This window comes from Pseudorca crassidens, chromosome 12 (assembly GCF_039906515.1).
Source record: "Pseudorca crassidens isolate mPseCra1 chromosome 12, mPseCra1.hap1, whole genome shotgun sequence".
Lineage (NCBI taxonomy): Eukaryota > Metazoa > Chordata > Mammalia > Artiodactyla > Delphinidae > Pseudorca > Pseudorca crassidens.
In genome coordinates this window covers 57,793,494-57,813,437 of record NC_090307.1, presented here as the reverse complement: position 1 = coordinate 57,813,437, position 19,944 = coordinate 57,793,494, and the positions used below count along the sequence as shown (strand labels likewise).

Sequence of the window (19,944 nt, the reverse complement as noted above, 5' to 3'; positions counted from 1 at the left end):
CCTGGAGGTCCAGTGGTTAACACTCTGTGCTCCCAATGCAGGGGGTACGGGTTGGCCCCTGATCCCTGGTCAAGGCCAAAAGTAAAAATAAAAAATAAAATAAAATGTAAAATGAAAATAAGAGAAAATCATCTTAATTTTTTAAACGTACTTCAAACATTTCCCCTGCAGTCAACAATTCTATATCACCAAATTCATGCCCTGACACTTGTCCATCTACAGGAGTGTTTAATATTACATTATTTGGACGTGCCTAATAGCAACCCCCAAACTTCAAATGAGCTACTTCATCACGTTATTAAAAAGTTGAATAATTAATAAATTATTGAAGTCTGTAGGATGCTCAGTTCCTCCGTAAACTGAGTGATTTCTTTTAAATTCATTCCCCAAAAGGGCTAGCAGCCCCAATTTTGCTGCTTAACCTTCCAAAATATACCCGTCCTCAAAGGTCACTTCGCAGTTAACCGCTATGAAGTAAATAAGCATTAAAAAATGGATGTTGATGATTGTATTGAGCCTTTCCAAAAGAAACCCACTGTCAAACAAGCAGGGATCGCTTGTTTCTTCTGTTTCTAATTATAATTCTTTTTATAATTTTGCTGGTATTCATTCATTTAGATAGGATCTTAAAACATAAAATTGGGCAGATGAGATTTCTTAAAGACAGCAGTGGGATTTTTAAAAAAAAATTATCCAGTGATAAAGATGAGACTCTTACTTTCGCATTGAATGGCCATTACAATCCATCTTTTCCTTCCCCAAATAAACAGACTGATAAACAACACTAACCTAACAAAAAGGGAAAACAGAAAGAAAATAGAGCCAGAGAAAGAAAGAGATAGTGCAAAGAGAGGAAGATTAAAAGACTTCGGAAAAGACCCAGAGACTCCTCACCACCTTTTGAAACCATCACAATTTAGGAACCAAATCCGACATAACAGAGTCCATCTGCCTGATCCACCTATTCAGAGGCAGACTTGTAAATTCAGGGTGCTCTTCAGTGTTCCCTATCCAAACAAAAGGAAAATTAATAACTCATTAGTAAAAACATAAAATGCACTGGGTAACCAACCTACTTCAAGAAAAAGAATCGAAATGGAGGATCACAAATCTTCCTGTTATACTTTCAGGCAGGCATCCCATCCTGAAAATGCCATTGGTAGCAGAAGCGCCATGTCCATTCTCCAGAGCTGCCTCACTGTGGGGACTGGGCACAAAGGAAGGCTGCCTAAAGATCACTAGTTTAAATGCCATGGCAGCTGCAAGCCAGAGTCAATGAATGCATGTGGTTTTGAAGCAAGACTGCTTCCTTAGGCCAATAAAGAAACGCCTCCTCTCCATCCAACATTAGCTATCTGTCCCCAATTCCTGTTTCACGGGTCAGCTAGTAGGATTATTCGGTAGGATCCACATGGCGTATTTTTGCTGCTCTGCAGGACTGATCCTAAGCAAAGCAGGCGTATCTTGCCAACCCCTCTCCCAGGGACACTCCCCTCAGCTGCTGCTCTACTGCAGGGCCTCCAAGCATCCCACCCCCATTCTCTCTCATCCTTTGGACTGCTCGCCAGGAGTTTGCATGAGGTCTTCTTGCCTTTCAAGCTGATAATTAGCAAATCTAGTAAACCAACCCCTTCTATTGACTTAGGTGAAAAAGCTAAAAGACTCCCAGGGATCTCCTCTTTCCTTCCAAGTAACAATTGTATTTCAACAGTAGTTCCAACTAGACTTTCTTACATTAGCCCACTAGTGACTCCAAGACTCTTAACAGTGGACACAAAGAGGAAGAATATTATCATTTTCATTATAAAAATAGCATGCAGATTTACTTGCAGGAAAACATACAGCAGTGTGTTAACAGTTTATATAACTCTCTGATGTACTTTGGAGCAATTGAAAAAACTGTGATTATACGTGTGGATGGAGAGATAGATATCTTTTTAAGTGTCATCTATCTTTTCTATAACAATTGTGTGTTATTAATATACTTAATGATAAGAAAAGTAAGATAGTATTTATACATTATGAAAATTTATAAATTACAGAAATAAAATAAAAATTTCCCATAATCCCGTCCATTAACCATGAACTAATAAAGGGGTATAATTTTACCCATGCTTTTTCCATGAACATTTTGCAAGTTGTTGAAATCATCCTATGTATAAAATTCAGTAATGTTTTTAAAATCAACTATTACAACAAGGGCTTTATCATTATTAAAAATTCATGACAAATACTTCTTTTAATGGTTACACAATATTCAGGAATATGGGTGGACCATAATTTGCTTCCCTTTTCTCTCCCTGTTGAATATCTACATTATTTCTAGATTGACTTTTGATTAAAGGTGGCGAAAAAAATATACACATCAATCTTTGAGACCTTCTGAAACTAAATGACAGTAAAAGGATTTTGTGTTTGTTTTGGCACAAACTGTCAAGGATGAAGAGAACAAAAGAGGAAAAAATACAACAGCAAAATTGTGAAAGCTGGAAGGCAGATAGACAAGTGATACCTGACTTAGGCGACCAGAAAAAGCTGAATCTAAAGCCAGTGATGCAGAAATCTAAGATGTAATTCAATTTAAGTTTCAGAACCCACAAAAGGCACAGGCATTGACAGCACTGGATGTAGGGGTGAAGGTGGAGCTAAAAGCTGTCTGAATCTACAGTCAGGTGACAGACAGCCCTTCCCCACTCTGGCAGGAGACAGGAGGCTTCCCTTCAGGGGCTAAAACAAAGGGTCCTGGGTCTGGAGGACAGTTGAGGGCAGTTTGCTATAATGAAAATAGGAGGATAAATGAAAATTCACAAACATATTGTTGAGGCACCTGCCCCAAGCGTTCTATGTTCACTCAGCTCCCAGAATCCCGGCAGCCACGTTCCCTCTACACGGGCATATGGAACAGTCTATGGTGGGAGAGTGGACCAGTCTGAGCCCAAAGACCCAAAGAAACCACCATCAGGGATTTTGCAGGTGAAAGCCCAGTCAGATCACCTGACGCTGAGGATCGCAGTGGATGAGCCCCTTACCAAGGCACAGACTTCTCCGGAGGCTTTTACTATGCCTTTCAAGGAGGCATGTGGTAGAGTGGGGCCCAAGGACGGTGAAACACAACTTAATAAATCTTGTCTGGTCAAGACAGAAACAAAAAATGAGGGGCTTACAGTAAGGGAAACACTTCATTTGTTTAAGAGGAACATTTTCGAAAAGACTGATTAAAAAATGCAATTGCTCCTTTTACTCAAGTGGAACTTGAAAAAGAAATGATGTTGATTTAATCGTTATTACTGCTTTCCTTTGTCACATAGGTTTATTTGTTCATTTCAGATAAACTGATTTTTTCTCCTTCTTTGGGTCCTGGTGATATGCTATCCCAGCTCAAAGTTGGCTGAAAAGTCTCCTATCTGGGACTTCTCTGGTGGTGCAGTAGTTAAGAATCCGCCTGCCAATGTAGGGGACACGGGTTTGAGCCCTGGTCCCGTGAGATCCCACATGCCGCAGAGCAACTAAGCCCAGTGTGCCACAACTACTGAGCCCGTGTGCCACAACTACTGAAGCCCATGCGCCTAGAGCCCGTGCTCCACAACTGAAGAGCAGCCCCCACTCGCCGCAACTAGAGAAAGCCCGTGCACAACAACGAAGACCCAACGCAGCCAAAAATAAATAAATAAATAAGCTTATATTTTAAAAAAAGAAATTAAAAACTTAACAGAGAACTGGAAAACCCAACAGAAGAGTTGGAAGGTACACGTGAAGACATTTCTAGAAAAACATACAAAAAGGAGAAAAGCAAAGAAAGAAGTAAATATAGAATTCAGGAAACACGTGATCCAGCACAAGAAAGGGGGAAAGGAAAGGTTGATGGAGAAAAGGGATCCCCAGACAATGGTGGTACAGCAGGTCGGGGGAGCGACCAGGTGAGAGGGAGCAGGTCAGAAGCTGTGAAAGATTTCTTCAGGAAGACTGGTGGGATTCCTAATCTGTTTCAACGCATGGAGAGGACATTTACATACCTGGAGGAACTTTGAGGATTAAGTGCTAAGCACATAAAAGTTAAGCAAATTTTTAAAAGGAAAAAAATGTGCAGGAAATAGAATTTAATATGGCATATTTGTTTGCTAGGGCTGCCATGACAAAGTGTCGCAGACTGGGTGGCTAAAACAACAGAAATTTATTTCCTCACAGTTCTGGAGGCTAGGAGTCCAAGATCAAGGTGTCGGGAATGTTGATTTCTTTTGCAGCCTTTGGTTTGTAGATGGCCATCTCCTTCCTGTCTTCAGATGTTCTTCCCTCTGTGTCTGTCCGTGTCAAAATTTCCTCTTCTATGAGGATATCAGTAACACTGAATTAGGGCCCAACCATATGACTTCCTTTTACTTTGATTACCTCTTTAAAGGCCCTATCTCCAAATACAGTCACATTCTGAGGTACAGGGAATTAGGACTTCAACAGGAATTTGTGGGAGGAGCACACAAGTCAGCCCATAACACATGGTCAGCTGTGAATACTATTTTCTGCTCATAATAATGTGGCCATAAAAGGCAAGGTCTGAATATTGGTCCAAATTTACAATGCAAGTATATTAGGAGAATGGAAAAATACAGGAACAGACCAGAAATGCATATGTGTGTGTGTGTGTGTGTGTGTGTGTGTGTGTGTGTGTGAGAGAGAGAGAGAGAGAGAGAGAGAGAGAGACAGAGACAGAGACAGAGACACTGAGAGAGGAAGGAAGAATGATGATGAGGTGAGAGAAATCTAAATCTTCATCTTTCCTATGGACAAATGCTGAATATAAAAAAAGAATAGCAATTTTTGTTATTTAGAAATAGTGTTTATAAGTGGCTGCCTCTGGAGCAGTAAATTGTTACGTTAGTGGACCAGGAATTTCTGTTTTTCATAGCCAGCCTTGTGGAACCATTTGATATTTTAAAACTGTGCATGGGGCTTCCCTGGTGGCGCAATGGTTGAGAGTCCGCCTGCCGATGCAGGGGACACGGGTTTGTGCCCCGGTCCGGGAAGATCCCACATGCCGTGGAGCGGCTGGGCCCGTGAACCATGGCTGCTGAGCCTGTGCGTCCGGAGCCTGTGCTCCGCAGCGGGAGAGGCCACAACAGTGAGAGGCCCACGTACCGCAAAAAAAAAAAACCAAAAAAACAAAAAACTGTGCATGTATAAACATAAAAAGTGGACTGATCAAAATAATAATATATAATATTGTGATAAATACCTTTGTACAGTATGTATTTTCACTATTTCAGATGATCCCATTTCCTGAGATGGAATTCCTGGGTCTAAGAATTATAACATTTTTTAATGTTCTTGATATCCATTTTTAAATAGCTCCTGAAAAAAAATCTGTACCACTTTACACTGAGAGCGAGGCACTTGAGAGCACAGATACCTCCCCAAATCCCATCATGTACTTTGTTTTAACAGCTTTATTTTATTTATTTATTTATTTATTTGCGGTACGCGGGCCTCTCACTGTTGTGGCCTCTCCCGTTGTGGAGCACAGGCTCCAGACATGCAGGCTCAGTGGCCATGGTTCACGGCCCCAGCCGCTCCGCGGCATGTGGGATCTTCCCAGACCGGGGCACGAACCCATGTCCCCTGCATCGGCAGGCGGACTCTCAACCACTGCGCCACCAGGGAAGCCCTTAACAGCTTTATTGAAGTTAATGAACATACAGTAAACGATACATAAGTAAAGTGTACCCTTTGATAAATTTTGACATATATTTGTCAAATCTATATATATATGTGAAATGAAACTATCACCACCACCAAAATAGAGAACACATCCATCACTCCCAAAAGTCTCCTCCTATATAGTCACTCCCTCCTTCCCACCCACTCCTCCTCCCCTACTAGTTTCCCCACTTGCTGTCACTTGTTTGCATTTTCCAGAATTTTATTGCAATAAAATCTTGCAGTACGTAATCCTTTTTGGCCTGGTTCCTCTCAGTTGGCATAAGGACTTTGAGGTTCGTCCACGTTTTGTGTGTATGAATAGTCTGAACCTTTTACTGCACATTAGGATTTCAATGTATGGATATACCAAATTTGTTTATTCAGTGACCTGTCGATGAACACTTAGGTCATCTCCAGTTTCCAGTAATTAAAGTAAAGCTGCTATGAACATTGTGTACTAATCTAACATATGCTTTCATTTCTCTTACGTAAAAACCTAGGAGTGGGTTGGGTCTAATGGGATGTGAATATTTAATGTTTTAAAAAACAGCCAAAGAGTCTTCCAAAGTGGTATACATTTTACATCCCTACTGTGTGCGAGTTCCTTTGTTTCATGTTATCCCTACCGTGGAAGAGTTCCAGTTGCTCCATATTATTGTCAATATTAGGTATGGTTGGTCTTTTTAATTTTAGGAATGTTCATAGATACGTGGTATTCTCTCATTGTGGTTTTAATTTGCATTTCCCTAATGCATAATGATGTTGAACATCTTTTCATGAACTTATTTTCTATCCATATATCTTCTTTAGTGAAATGTCTACTCAAATCTTTAAAAACAGAACTAGTTTTATCTATATTATTATTGAGTTGTGTGAGTACTTTTCCTTCTGGACACACGTTCTTTATCAGACAGGAGATTTGCAAGTATTTTCTCCTTGTCTGTGGCTTGTCTTTTCATTCTCTCAGAGTTGAAAAGCAGTAATTCATGATTTTAACAGAGTCCCGTTTTTCTTTTGTGGATTGTGCTTTCAGTGTCATACCTAAGAAATCTTTGGCTAATTCAAGGCGACAAAGTTTTTCTATGTTTCCTTCCAGAATGTTTATAGTTTTCGATGTTATGGTCTATGACCTATATTTGAGTTAATTTTTATATATGGTGCAAGGTATGGGTCAAATTTTTTGCATATGAATATCCTTTGTACCTTTTCTCATTTATTGATATATAAAAATGGATATATTTTTGCATTCTCTGTGTTGTTCCATTGATCTAAGTGTCCATCTTTATGCCAGTGCCACACTGTCTTGACTATTGTAGCTTTATAATAAGTCTTGAAATCAGGTAGTGTAAGACCACCAACTTCCTTCTTTTTAAAGCTCTTTTTTTACAGCTATTTTATGTCCTGCACATATTCTGTCAGCTTTGCTCACTGATATTTCATATTTTTCTTGCTGTTGTAAACGGTATTATTTTAATTTCAGCTTCCAATTATCCACTGATAGATCATATGAATACCAGTTTTTTGGTATGTAACTCTTCTTTTACAGTTGTTTCAGATAGAAGTGTAAATAAATTCAATCATTCTTACTCCATCTTGGCCAGAAGCAGAACTCATCAATGTAGGTTTTATTTGGCTTGTAGGTAGGGTAAGCCCTGTCATTTAGCACTATTCTCTGGTTGGAAGGTCATGGAATGTACTGGAATGTATGGAAATCATGGGGAAAGAAAGAGCATTCCAATCAAAGAGATCCAAATTAAAAGTAACTTTACCTTTCCATAGCTGAAGTTTACAAGTTGGATACAATGGACACCAGTGGCCTCTTTTAGGCTATGTTCTCTGATTCAACATTCGAGCAATGTTCCCTCAATTTTAAAGTAGCATTACACGCAGATGGAGACTTTGAGTTGAAGGTCTAGGCCCAGTCTCCTGGGTCTTGCCTTTCTGCTTGTTACCCTATTTCCCAGGTTGCTATATTGCTCTCATAATCTCTAGTTCGCAAACAAGAGATAAACGTGGATAAGTGTGTGGTATGTGTTCTGGCTTCCTGCCCCCATCCCCACTCAAATGTCTTTTATAAGCTTAGATATTTATATGTGTTTTGGAACAATTTATCAAGCAATAATTTTTGGTCCTCACAATTGAAAGGGTTAAGGGGAGCTAGAGGCTTTGCAGTGGTGTACTTTTGCGTTATTTATTAACATTGTCAAGTTGACAAATCGACATGTCTTTAGTGGTTGTACAGAGAGAAGCTACTGGTCTCACAGCAATTTTCTGGCAAGAAAACGCCAGAATGTTATTTTCCTAGTGTATGGGTATTTAATATTTCCATTTATGTCTTCGTAAACTACTTCTTAACTGTCTGGCCTATTTATCTGGAGCTCATCCAAGTGAGAGTCATTGTTACTGCAAGGACTATTTACCTACAGCAACCAGGGAATTAGAGAAAACTCATCCCGGAATAAATGGGTAGTAAGTCACTTTGTGGCCTCTTCCTCCCTCTTCAACTCCCTCACCCGCCATTCCTTTGTTAAATAGATGAAGTTGGAAAACAGTGAATGTCTACAGCAGGATGTGAGCGTCTGGAGGTGTGGACATGCAAAGGGAAGGCCAAGATCTTTTCATCTATGTTCATTTATGGGATGGGGATGAGAGCAGATGGGTATTTTGGTTATTTGCATAATAGCTTCTGGTCTTTCTTATCCCCAATTGGTGGAACCATCTCCTTCTCTCCTAAGTGGCAAAATAATACACAGACCTCGAGGACACACTTAATGGTTAGGGGGATAAATGCTGGCATCAAAATGTGCTTGTGCGGAATTCCCTGGCAGTCCAGTGGTTAGGACTCGGTGCTCTCACTGCCGGGGCCCTGGGTTCAATCCCTCGTGGGGGAACTAAGATCCCGCAAGTCGTACCGTGTGGCAAAAAGAAAAAAATGTGCTTGTGAATGACACTCGCCACGTCAGCAGGTTTGTGAATGCACAGAGTGAGTCACAGGTGTGGAAGGAAAGCACACTAGCATCTATTATGAGAGCTGCTCCCCATTTCTAGAAACAAAAGCCTACTTTGGTTTTCTCACCAAAATTACCTCGATTTCCATACAAGTCTGAGTTTTTAACATCTCCCTTGCTTCACACTTAAAGCTTGTGGCCTCAAAACTGGGTGGAACAAGCATGTGGAAAGGGAGCATTGTTTTCTCTTTTAACACCATGTCAACGGCTACAAAAGATCTCTTTTGATTGTAAGTGACTTAAATATGTAAACATTTGGGCTTGTGGTGATTTGTGCCTTTTCAACTAAGCAGAATGCTAAAAACAAAAAGCCAACGTGGAGGCAGCATCTTCTGACAGCCAGTTCAGGGACCACAGACTTGGCAAGGACTTCGGCAGTCAAAAACATCCAGCCTTTGCCAACCCAGAAGCTTTGGATCAATCCCACGCCGCACAGCTTCCTTGTAGTATGACAAAGCCTAGCACTCACCCTCCATATTATACTTGACAAACAATCTCTTTCCTTTGCCAAGTTAACAATACCACAACCTAGCCAAAGAGTTCTTCCCGTACACCTGACTTTCAAAGGTGTGGCATTCATGCAATTTAAATTTCAAAAGCCTGAAACTTGGCAATTCCTGATATGCCTCATACATCTTTTTCTTTCTTTCCCTTTCTTTCTTTCCTTTCTTTCTTTCTTTCTTTCTTTCCCTTTCTTTCTTTCTTTGTTTCTTTCTTTCTTTCTCTCTCTCTCTCTCCTTCCTTCCTTCCCTCCTTCCTTCCCTCTCTCCTTCTTTCTGTCCTTCTTTCCTTCCTTCCCTCTTCACTCTCTCCCTCCCTTCCTTTCTCTTCCTCCTCTCTCCCTCTTTCTTTCTTTCTTTTTACGTGCTTTTCAAGATAATTTAGTTGGCAAGAAGAAAAATAACCATCTTACTCACAAGCCTATGGTCCCCATTTGACCCCAAAACAAGACTCAATAAAAGAGAATTGTGAGTGAGACTTCTCAGGCTCTTGTTCGTTACCTGGGGTCAGGCGCCATCGAATGACCCAATGTTCTGGTTGCTGAGGGAAAGCCATTCCTTCTGGGGCACAGTCAGCTCAAGGATGTTTTGTTGAGGCTCCCAACCAAGGTTCCCACAGTGACACCCATCAAGGATACAGCACCTGCCCGGCTGGTACTAAGGCGAGAATGGCCAAATGCTGGGCCCTCGCAGACACTATCAGGTGATACCAGGCCCGCTCTCATCACTTTCCATTCCCTCCCTTTCTTTTATTTGACAAATGCATTACAATTATTTGGCCTAGAGAGAGTCTTCATGTAGAAAACCTATTCTAATTTTCTTTGCTTAAAGAGAGCTTCAGGCAAACGTATGATGAACGTGGAGGGTTTTAAATAACCAATAGATGCTTGTGTTGAGGTAGTTTTACAATCTGTCGATAGGACAGTGCTAACCACATACAAATAAGCAGCAGGACGGTTTTTTCCCACTGAGCTTGTGAGCAGGGTTGCATGACATGTAGGTTCCTCTGTGCTCTGTTCTAACTGGGAAGCTCGTCTGACAGAAAGAGTGAACCTCTTTGTTAGAAAAAGTCTTAATTCTTGATATCAATCTCCTCACCCCCCCTTGCCTACCTTTTGATCTATCTTTCATTTTATGTAATGAGACGTCCTGGATTTTTACATCGGTTAAGGGCCATTTCCCAAGAGACAAAGACGGCACACTGTTGAAGAAAAGCATTTTCGAATTCCACATATATTCAACCTTGACAGCAGGCACGGGAAAAGTGTCTAAAGAAGAAAGAACAGCGTAGGACTAGCGTTTTTTTCTTTGAAACTAGATTTAGCCCTGAAAAGCAACCATTATGTGGATGAGAGGGATGGAAAAGAGAACCAGGAACCAGAGGATTCTGTAACGGGTGTGACTGAGGGAGTCTCCCTAAGATAAGTTTATGGCTTGAGTCTCAGATAGTTGAACTTGCAGGAACAAAGCATGTGCGGTCTAAAGATATAGACTGTGCTTAGTTTTCATTCATGACTTATTTTGTTTAAATACAGCCCCATCAGACAGGGGGGATGAGAATGGGCCTCTGAGATTTACCATCTGTTTTGGAATCTGATTTGGAATCTGCTGGACAGAAAAGTGGTGGGAGCGGGGCACAAAATCCTGTCATCAGAAATATAAACTCGGGCTTCCCTGGTGGCGCAGTGGTTAAGAATCTGCCTGCCGATGCAGGGGATACGGGTTCGAGCCCCGGCCTGGGAAGATCCCACATGCCGCGGAGCAACTAAGCCCGTGCACAACAACTACTGAGCCTGCGCTCTAGAGCCGGCGAGCCACAACTACTGAGCCCACGCGCCACAACTACCGAAGCCCACACACCTAGAGCCTGTACTCTGCAACAAGAGAAGCCACCGCAATAAGCAGCCTGTGCACCGTAACAAAGAGTGGCCCCGACTCGCCACAACTAGAGAAAGCCTGCACACAGCAACAAAGACCCAATGCAGCCAAAAATTAATTAATTAATTAATTTAAAAAAAAGAAATATGAACTTGTTTCATAGAAAGAGCACAAAGCAACAGCAGAGGTGAATGCCCACAAGTGCCTTTCCTCTTGCCTTCAGAACAGACAAGGTATTGTACCCCATAGTGGTTGGTCCAGTCTTTGGTTTCATGGTTTTCTGCTCCTTTGGCCAGAACACTGGCCGGTCCTTTTCAGAAGTTGTAATTATCACACATTTTGCCTTTAGGGCATGAAGGGCCAAAGAAGCTTCAAGACTGGAAATTGTGGGTTTGCAAACAGCAGGCCACGGGGTTCAGCTTTCAGGTTTATACCATCCACCAGCAACTGATCTATTCTCTTCAGAAACACGGAAGTGAACCCAATGACTCCCTCTGCGTTCCTATCAAAACTTTCAAACAACGACAACTTGATCGCACCCTTCTCCCAGAAGGGACTCTGCACATGAAAGACATAAAGCATTTCACAGAGCAGAACATTCTTTGAAAACTCAGGGTAGAAGAAAGCACTTGCTTAAGGAACTTAATTTAGAGAAACAGTGTAGCCTGGACAGGGCTGCCTGAGTTCAAAGGCACCGCTTTTAATCCCAAACCACTTTAATTTTACTTAACTTTTCTTTCTTTCTGGGTGACTAACCTGGAAACTTCTACTCATCTCCTGCCAAGTAATTTTTCTGAAGAAGGTGGATACTTTACAAGAGTCATAGCCAGGAGCCCTCTGTCAGGAATGCTGGTGGTACGGTTTTGTGTCGATAAAAACAGAGGCACAAGGAAACTGGGTCATTGTGAGTTGCGCGTGGAACAGACTCAGTCTCCGGCAAGTCTGCTCCGACTGGAAGCAATAAGGCGCTGGGCCTTCCTTAAGTTTGGAAATGGAATGCCTCTGGCAGCCCATGATCTTGGAGAGGGGAGCTGAGTGTTTTCATAGCTGGGATTTTGTGTTAGTGGAACAGGTAGAATGTCAACTGTTGTGAGGAAAGTCAACCGGTTCGCACACATGCAGCTGGAGAGAAAGCTCAGCTTCAGATGTCATTTAACGTGTTGGTGGGTGAACAAGAAGGCGGCAGAAATGGCCTCTCGCAGCCAAGAAGCCGGTGGTTATTGGGAAAATCGCGGTAGCACAATTCTTCTTGTTTTCACTGCTAGGACAAGGAAGGACATTCTTTCAGACTTTCACACTGAGTGATTTTTCCTATGACCCATTTCGGAGTTAAAGGACTTATAAAATGGCCACGCCTGATACCTTCCACAGAAGTAACTTCTTGCAAACAGCAAACAGTGAGATGGGCTGGCCTTTATTGGCAGGCCTATCTTCATAAAATGAATGGTGAGAATCACAACATTTATTATTGTGATCATCCTAATAACGAACACAGACCAATTGTACAGTCATTTACTTTCTTGGTATTTATTCTCTAGGGGAAAAACATGGACTGATTAAGATGATTGTACCCTCTCCTTTTTGTGACTTCCAGTCTGTTCATTATTTATTTTTGAGGGACCAGAATATTAGTATTAATTGGCTCTGATAGAGTGTTCCATAAGAGTTAAGAAAAAAGCATATAATCTGGTTTATTCAATGTTGTATGGACATTATTTAGTGCACTCTCCTTTAAGGCTGGCACTATTGAATATTAACTGAAAATCAACTAGCAAATAAACCATCTTAACATGGCATAATCATGAGCCAGTCAAGAAAATATATCACCTCACACCCATTAGGATGGCTACTATCGAAAAAGTCACAGACGTAGAGAACAAACGTACGGATACCAAGGGGGAAGCAGGGGCTACTATCGAAAAAGTCACAGACGTAGAGAACAAACGTACGGATACCAAGGGGGAAGCGGGGCTACTATCAAAAAAGTCACAGACGTAGAGAACAAACGTACAGATACCAAGGGGGAAGCGGGGCTACTATCAAAAAAGTCACAGACGTAGAGAACAAACGTACGGATACCAAGGGGGAAGCGGGGCTACTATCAAAAAAGTCACAGACGTAGAGAACAAACGTACAGATACCAAGGGGGAAGCGGGGCTACTATCAAAAAAGTCACAGACGTAGAGAACAAACGTACAGATACCAAGGGGGAAGTGGGGGGTGATGAACTGGGAGATTGGGATTGACACACATACACTATTGATACTATGTATAAAAAAGATAACTAATGAGAACCTACTGTATAGCACAGGAAACTACTCGGTGCTCTGTGGTGACCTAAATGGGAAAGAAATCCAAAAAAGAGGGGATATACGTATATGTATAGCTGATTCACTGTGCTGTACAGCAGAAACTAACACAATATTGTAAAGCAACTATACTCCAATAAAAATTTAAAAAAAAAAAGAAAAAGTCAGAAAATCACTGTTGGCAAGGATGTGGAGAAACTGGAAAACATGCATTTTTGGTGGGAATATAAAATGGTACAACTGCTAGGGAAAACAGCTCCTCAAAATATTAAAAACAGAATTAGCACATAATTCAACAATTCTACTTCTGGATATATACCCAGAAGAATTGAGAGCAGAGTCTCAAAGAGTTATTTGTACACCCATGTTCATAGCAGAATTATTCACAATAGCCAAAAGGTGGAACCAACCCAAATGTCTACTGATGAATGAAAAAATAAACACAATGTGTTATATACATATAATGGGATATTATTCAGCCTTAAATAGGAAGGAAATTCCGACATATGCTACAATATGGACGAACCTTGAAGACATCATGCTAAGTGAAATAAGCCAGCGACAGAAAGACACATACTGTATGACTCAACTTACATGAGGGACCTAGAGTAGTCAAATTCAGAGAGACAGAAAGTGGAATTGTGGTTGCCAGAGGCTGGAAGGAAGGGGGAATGGGGAGTTGTTTAACGGTACAGAGTTTCAACTGGGGAAGATGAAAAGGTTCTGGAGATGGTTGTACAACAGTGTGAATGTATTTAATGCCACTGAACCATACACTTAAAAATGGTTAAACGTGTAAATTTTATGTTACATATATTTCTTCAGAATAAAAAATAAATAAAATATTAGATCAGGAAGTTACCTTAAAAAAAAAAGAAGTATAAAGTGGGGGTAACAGATACCTGATGCTGCCTTCAGTAGACATAGCCTCTTATATCCTGTTAAATCATCATTTCCTGTCTGCTCCAGGAGCCAAGGAAGCTTTCTGGGGGTGTGTTTTAAATTAGTTCAGGCCCACACCTTCCCTTGCCCCTTGTCTGAGAAAGAATTCACTGCTCCCCTGTCCTTCCCCACCCCTCCCTCCTTCCATACATCCTCACCTTTGCGGTAGGGGTCAACAAGAGAAATCTAGAACCATTCGGTTGTATGTCCATATAGAATGGTGTTAACAAGTTGTCTTTTATCACCTCGGTAGAAGAACTATGGAGAGGGAAATTAAAGGCGCAGGGAAGGACGGTATCGGAAAACTCTAGAACCTCGAGCTGATTTTGCCCCAAAGGCTTTGTATCAAATTATCACGATGACCCTGTGATCAAGAGACAGGTGAAGACTTCCCAGGGGAAGGAGCTTTAACGTTAAGGGGAGCTTAATGACAGTTTAGTTTGCTTTTAGGTAAGAGCTGTCCCTGGGAAATGTGGTTATGTGGGATTCAAGATAGTTTTGGCCCAGGTGGGGTGTTGTTGTTGTTGTTTTTTCTCCTCTTGTTTCAAAGGAAATTACGCAGACTAAGAGATAACTGAATTGTTTCCTTACCCCTCACCAAATTTACCCTTCACTGAATGTCAGGATTCAAGCCACTGCCGATTTGGGGAGGAAGTTGAACCCCGGACATCATTCTGGCTTTGAGAGCGGTGCTTGCGGTCCACTTCTAAACCTTCTCTAGATACGTTTTCACATTCCATATTGAACAGAGATGAGGGCTCTGTGCTCCTTACACTAGAGCCAGGGCAATCGATGCGCCGGCGTCAAGGGCTACCTCTGCAGACTGAGAAGATGAGACCCCCTCTTGCACACCCACGAAGAGACGCAGAATGTAGTTCTGCTTTGAGAAACATCCTTGAACTAACTCGTCTCTCTCTATCCCTCCAAGCTTCCGCAGGTTCACTCGATCCAACAGTGTGACGACGGCCGTGCAGGCCGACCTGGACTTCCACGATAACCTGGAGAACTCTCTGGAGTCTATAGAGGACAATTCATGCCCCGGCCCGGTGGCCAGACAGTTCTCCCGGGACGCCAGCACCTCCACGGTCAGCATCCAGGGCTCAGGAAACCACTACCACGCCTGCGCGGCCGACGAGGACTTCGATGCGGATTTCGACCCTTCCATTCTGCCGCCCCCAGACCCCTGGATTGACTCAATCACCGAAGACCCCCTGGAGGCCGTGCAGAGGTCAGTGTGCCACCGGGACGGCCACTGGTTTCTGAAGCTTCTCCAGGCGGAGCGGGACCGCATGGAAGGGTGGTGTCAGCAGATGGAGAGAGAAGAGCGCGAGAACAGCCTGCCCGAGGACAGTAAGTGCGGCGCAGCGCCTGCGCACGCGCCCCCGGGGCCGGGTCCCCGGGGCCGGGGAGGGGATGCTTTCAAAGCGCTGGGCAAGCCGTGCAGGTCCCCACCCCAAACGGGAACGTGTGGAAGAGCTGGGCGGTTCGGGCCGAGTCCACACACCGCTGGTGCCCAATAAAGACAAGCCCCCCCCGCCCCCCCCCCCACACACACACGTCAGGCAGCTGTAACACCTTCTCTACCTCTGCCTCCGCGACCTCCACCTCTGGACCAACGTGGGGTGGACTCATGCTTCTGACTCGGTTTCTTTTCCCCAAGATGCTCCCGCAGGGAATGAACAGAAATTCTAAATAGTTTTAAGATCCCCAGATACGCGTGCCTTGGGCATTTATAATCTTACAGGTGTATTACTTTCATTAACATACAGGATTAAAACAAGGCCTGTCGTGTCTAGGCCTGTAGACGCCAAGCTTATTGACATCCTTGGACCTGGTTAGCCCGCACTTTCCCCCTTAGGTTTTAGGAAGGCAAACCTTCAGCCGCTAAAGCAATTAACCCAATTTAATGGGTTAAAGTAAATGATCAAATAAAGGATGGTTAAGTTAAATAAATAACGGAGACTCCGCACACCGTTCTTTTCAGACTTGGACTTTTAACAACAACGATTCCTATTAACAGTTGACAAAGAAGTTGCCAGATTACTGCAGTCCGGTTGCACATTAATAACAATTTTGAAATTGGAATAGCATTTATAATCAGTGTGTATTTCATTGTTGCGTGTTTATTTCCCTCCGAAAAACGATTATTAAATGAATGGTGGATCTTCCAACTGATGATATTTTTGAATCAGAGAAATTCAGTGGTAGGCATCAAAGCCTGCCTTCATTTTTGTGTGGGAACCACCTGGAAGAGTATTAGCGTGATTTTTTTTTTTTTTTTGCGGTATGCGGGCCTCTCACTGTTGTGGCGTCTCCCGTTGCGGTGCACAGGCTCCGGACGCGCAGGCTCAGCGGCCATGGCTCACGGGCCCAGCCGCTCCGCGGCATGTGGGATCTTCCCGGACCGGGGCATGAACCCGTGTCCCCTGCATCGGCAGGCGGACTCTCAACCACTGCGCCACCAGGGAAGCCCTAGACCTATTTTTAAAATCATTTAACTTTTTATTGTGAACATTTAAAAACACTTGCAAAAGTAGAGAGTTTACTGTAGTGAACCCCCATATTCCCATCACCCAGCTCAACTACTGGCTGGTCTCATCTTCCCCCACTTGTCATCATTTTCGCCAGAGGATCTTAAAGAAAATCCAACGCATCCCGTCACTTCACTACGTATCGCTGATAAGGACTTCATGTATACGTATAGAACCATCGTGCATTGTCATCCCTAACAAAAACAATAATAATTTCTTAATAATTAGATCGAGAGCTTTCTGTAAATCATGTTCAGTTGACTTACTAAGTGAACCAAACGAATTGTGTCTGGGAGCAGTGAGTTTTCCGTAAAGGAAGTACTTTTGTGAGAATGGAGACTGGAAAATGACAGTTTGCAGGTTGTGGGATTTCCGCTCTGTGTCTTGCTCACAGCTCTTCTCTGCTTTTTCTTGCTTCTGACCCCTATCCACCCGCTGACTAACTTATTTGTTGCCTTTCTGAGCAGGTTAGAAAATCCATCAATGGGTTTCTGTAACGTTCCTTTTGTTCTTGCACGTTATGAGTGCAAACAACTTAGCAGTGGAAACGTAAACCCCCTTGACACTTGACCCCACCGTTGGTGCCACTGCAGGCTCGCCCAGGTGTGGGTCCACAGGGAGAATATGCTCTGTGCCTAAGTGACAGGGGTGCGAAGCACAGCCCGGCAGCAGTGGGCGGGGGAGGTTTTCGGTAAGAGATTCTTAGCAGTTGCATCTTCTTATTCTCCTTTCCCCGTGGGTATACCCGAAGCCTAGTCGCTTTTCCTGGGAAAAGTGCCCATGTCTAAGGAGCAGCGGCCTCGGGTGCACAGCTCAACAGGGCAAGCTGTCTTGCAGATTTCAGTTCATGCAATGCATGGATTCGAACTTGTTCTAGCTTCGCTGCTTGGCTTCCAAGAAGACCTGGGGAAGCTGCTCATCTGGTGTTTTCTTTTAATCTGATGTTTTCTTCCCATCTGAGACTAGATCTACTTCTCTCAACCCAGCTTTATAATGATGCGTGGGGATAGTCATTGTATACATATTTAGAAAAGTCTTCCTTAACACTTAAGGAGCTATGAAAACAAGTCAATGTATTTTGATACCAGCACATATATTTGCAAGGTGAGAACCTTGTTAGAAAATCAGGTTCTCATCCTGTGTTTGAGATGAAAGAGAAGCATATTTGTAGCTTGAACATGAAGGAACTGCTCATTCATTCACTGTTCCAGAATTTTACTGCAGATGTTATTTGCAATATTGATTTATAAATAGGACTTATAAACCTATTCCATATGAAGGTATTTTGTTATAACAACATTTGTTCTAATAATAATTTGCTGTCTTTGTACACGAAGGTGCCGCTGTCCCACCGTGAATAAGCCGTCTTCTTAAGGACGCTGTCTTTAGTGATAAATTTTCTCAAATCTGCCTCTGTTTTACGAGGTCGCTGCCTGAGGGCGGTGGTGGGGTGTGAAGGTCATGGCTGCAGAACAGACAAAGATAACTTAGGGTGGGAGTATTTCTGGTGCTTTGCTTAAAGTATTCAACTGAGTAAATTAATCTTAGATGACAAGTATGCAATGAGACCCGCTGCACTGGGGAGTGAGTCTCCCTGTGTAGTTTGAAACATATTTCGGTATCAGAGCCCCCTTTTTCTAAGTTAAAAAAAAAAATTACACACAACACCAATAAATATAATAGGAAGAACGGTGAAGCTCTTTGGTGAGGGCCTGGAGTCCTATCTGCTCAGCCTCGACCACTCTCTGGACAGAGGTCCCTAGGAGCCCTCCCTGTCGCCAAAAAAATCCCAGGATTCCTAGAATAGTTTGAAAGCCAATGGTCTATAGTGAAAAGTCCAACTTACTAATTTTTTTAAATACAATTTTATAACTTTAGATCAAACAGCTAACACAAAGATCAGAGGTAGATGCCTTGCCTACATGTTTTTTTAAATGTACAAAACTGATTCAGATTAGAAACATCTATTTGTGTAAGCCTATCTAACCTACAAAAGTGGCTCTTCCTTCAAATCTCAGCTTGGGCCTCACCCTCTAGAAGTCTTTGCAGAATGCATCCCTTCAGGCTGAGTTGGGTGTGCCTCCCTGGTGCTTCTGTAATAGCCTGCACATTTGTCTATCAGGTATTTCCAACTTTATTTGATGATAATCTGTGTATCTCTCTCCTCCACTGAAAAGTGAGGTCTGAGGACCGAAATTACTCTCGTCTCTTTCATCTTCATATCCGCTGCCCCTCCGCCGGTTCTTGGCACAGAGTAGGGGATCAGTGAATATGTATTTGAGTCCTGGGACTATTTTGGAAATGCTGTTTTACAAAAGTATTTTCCTTAGCAAACTCTTTCTTCCTAAGTAGTTACAAAATATTCAACAGGTAGTTCGCAGCTCTTGTTGCCAAAAGCTAGAAGGGGAGGCCCCTTGCGAGGTAGGGAGCGCTGCTTGATCAGAACAGGGATTTGGCAGGACACGAGCACCTGCCACAGAGAGGCTAGAAAGGACCTGTGTGTCGGTCAGCTGCGTGAGCTAGATGAACCCGCGCGTCCCTTCCAGCTCTTGGGACGCGATTCCATCCCATAAGCACTTGAAAGCTTTCTCTGTCTTTCATGCCCTGGATGGTACAAAACAGAAGCTTCCACCCACTAGCATTCCAGAATTCTAAACAGCGCAGAGGTACACACACATGCCCGGTCAAAGAGTCGCCAATTTCAAATGAGGCGAATGGAAATCAGTGAGCATCTGACCAGAAAGCTGGGAGGAAGGGAGAGTATCAACCCCGCGAAAGAGCATCTATCTTGTCCTTACAGTCCCCTGGGCCGTGGGCTACAGGCTTTGACAGGTGTTGTTTTATTTGCCCTCACAACAGCTCTCTGGCAGTCCCCCCTCCAAGGTCACACAACACAGAAGCGCCCGATGGAACAGATACAACACGAATAACATTTGACAAGATAATGATACTTTGTGTGTGCTTGGCTGCTGTAAAGCTCTGCGTACATATCTGTCCCTGCTTCCTTGGCAACCACAGTCCTGTTCCGATAAGTGGGCCTGGAGCTGCAGAGGGCCTTTGTTTTTACTAATTCTCTCATTTAACC

The 19,944-nt window shown here is 42.9% G+C and overlaps 1 protein-coding gene across 18 annotated transcripts in view; it reads left to right on the top strand.

Annotated features, from left to right (window-relative positions):
* DLGAP1 (DLG associated protein 1) overlaps positions 1–19,944 on the top strand; it is a 1,249,429-nt gene that overhangs the window by 1,206,049 nt on the left and 23,436 nt on the right. For all 18 annotated transcript variants that reach the window (XM_067699609.1, XM_067699614.1, XM_067699612.1 and 15 more), the window contains one exon: positions 15,257–15,678. In XM_067699609.1, coding sequence (XP_067555710.1) covers positions 15,257–15,678 — 422 coding nt within the window. The remainder of the gene's footprint in view (positions 1–15,256; positions 15,679–19,944) is intronic.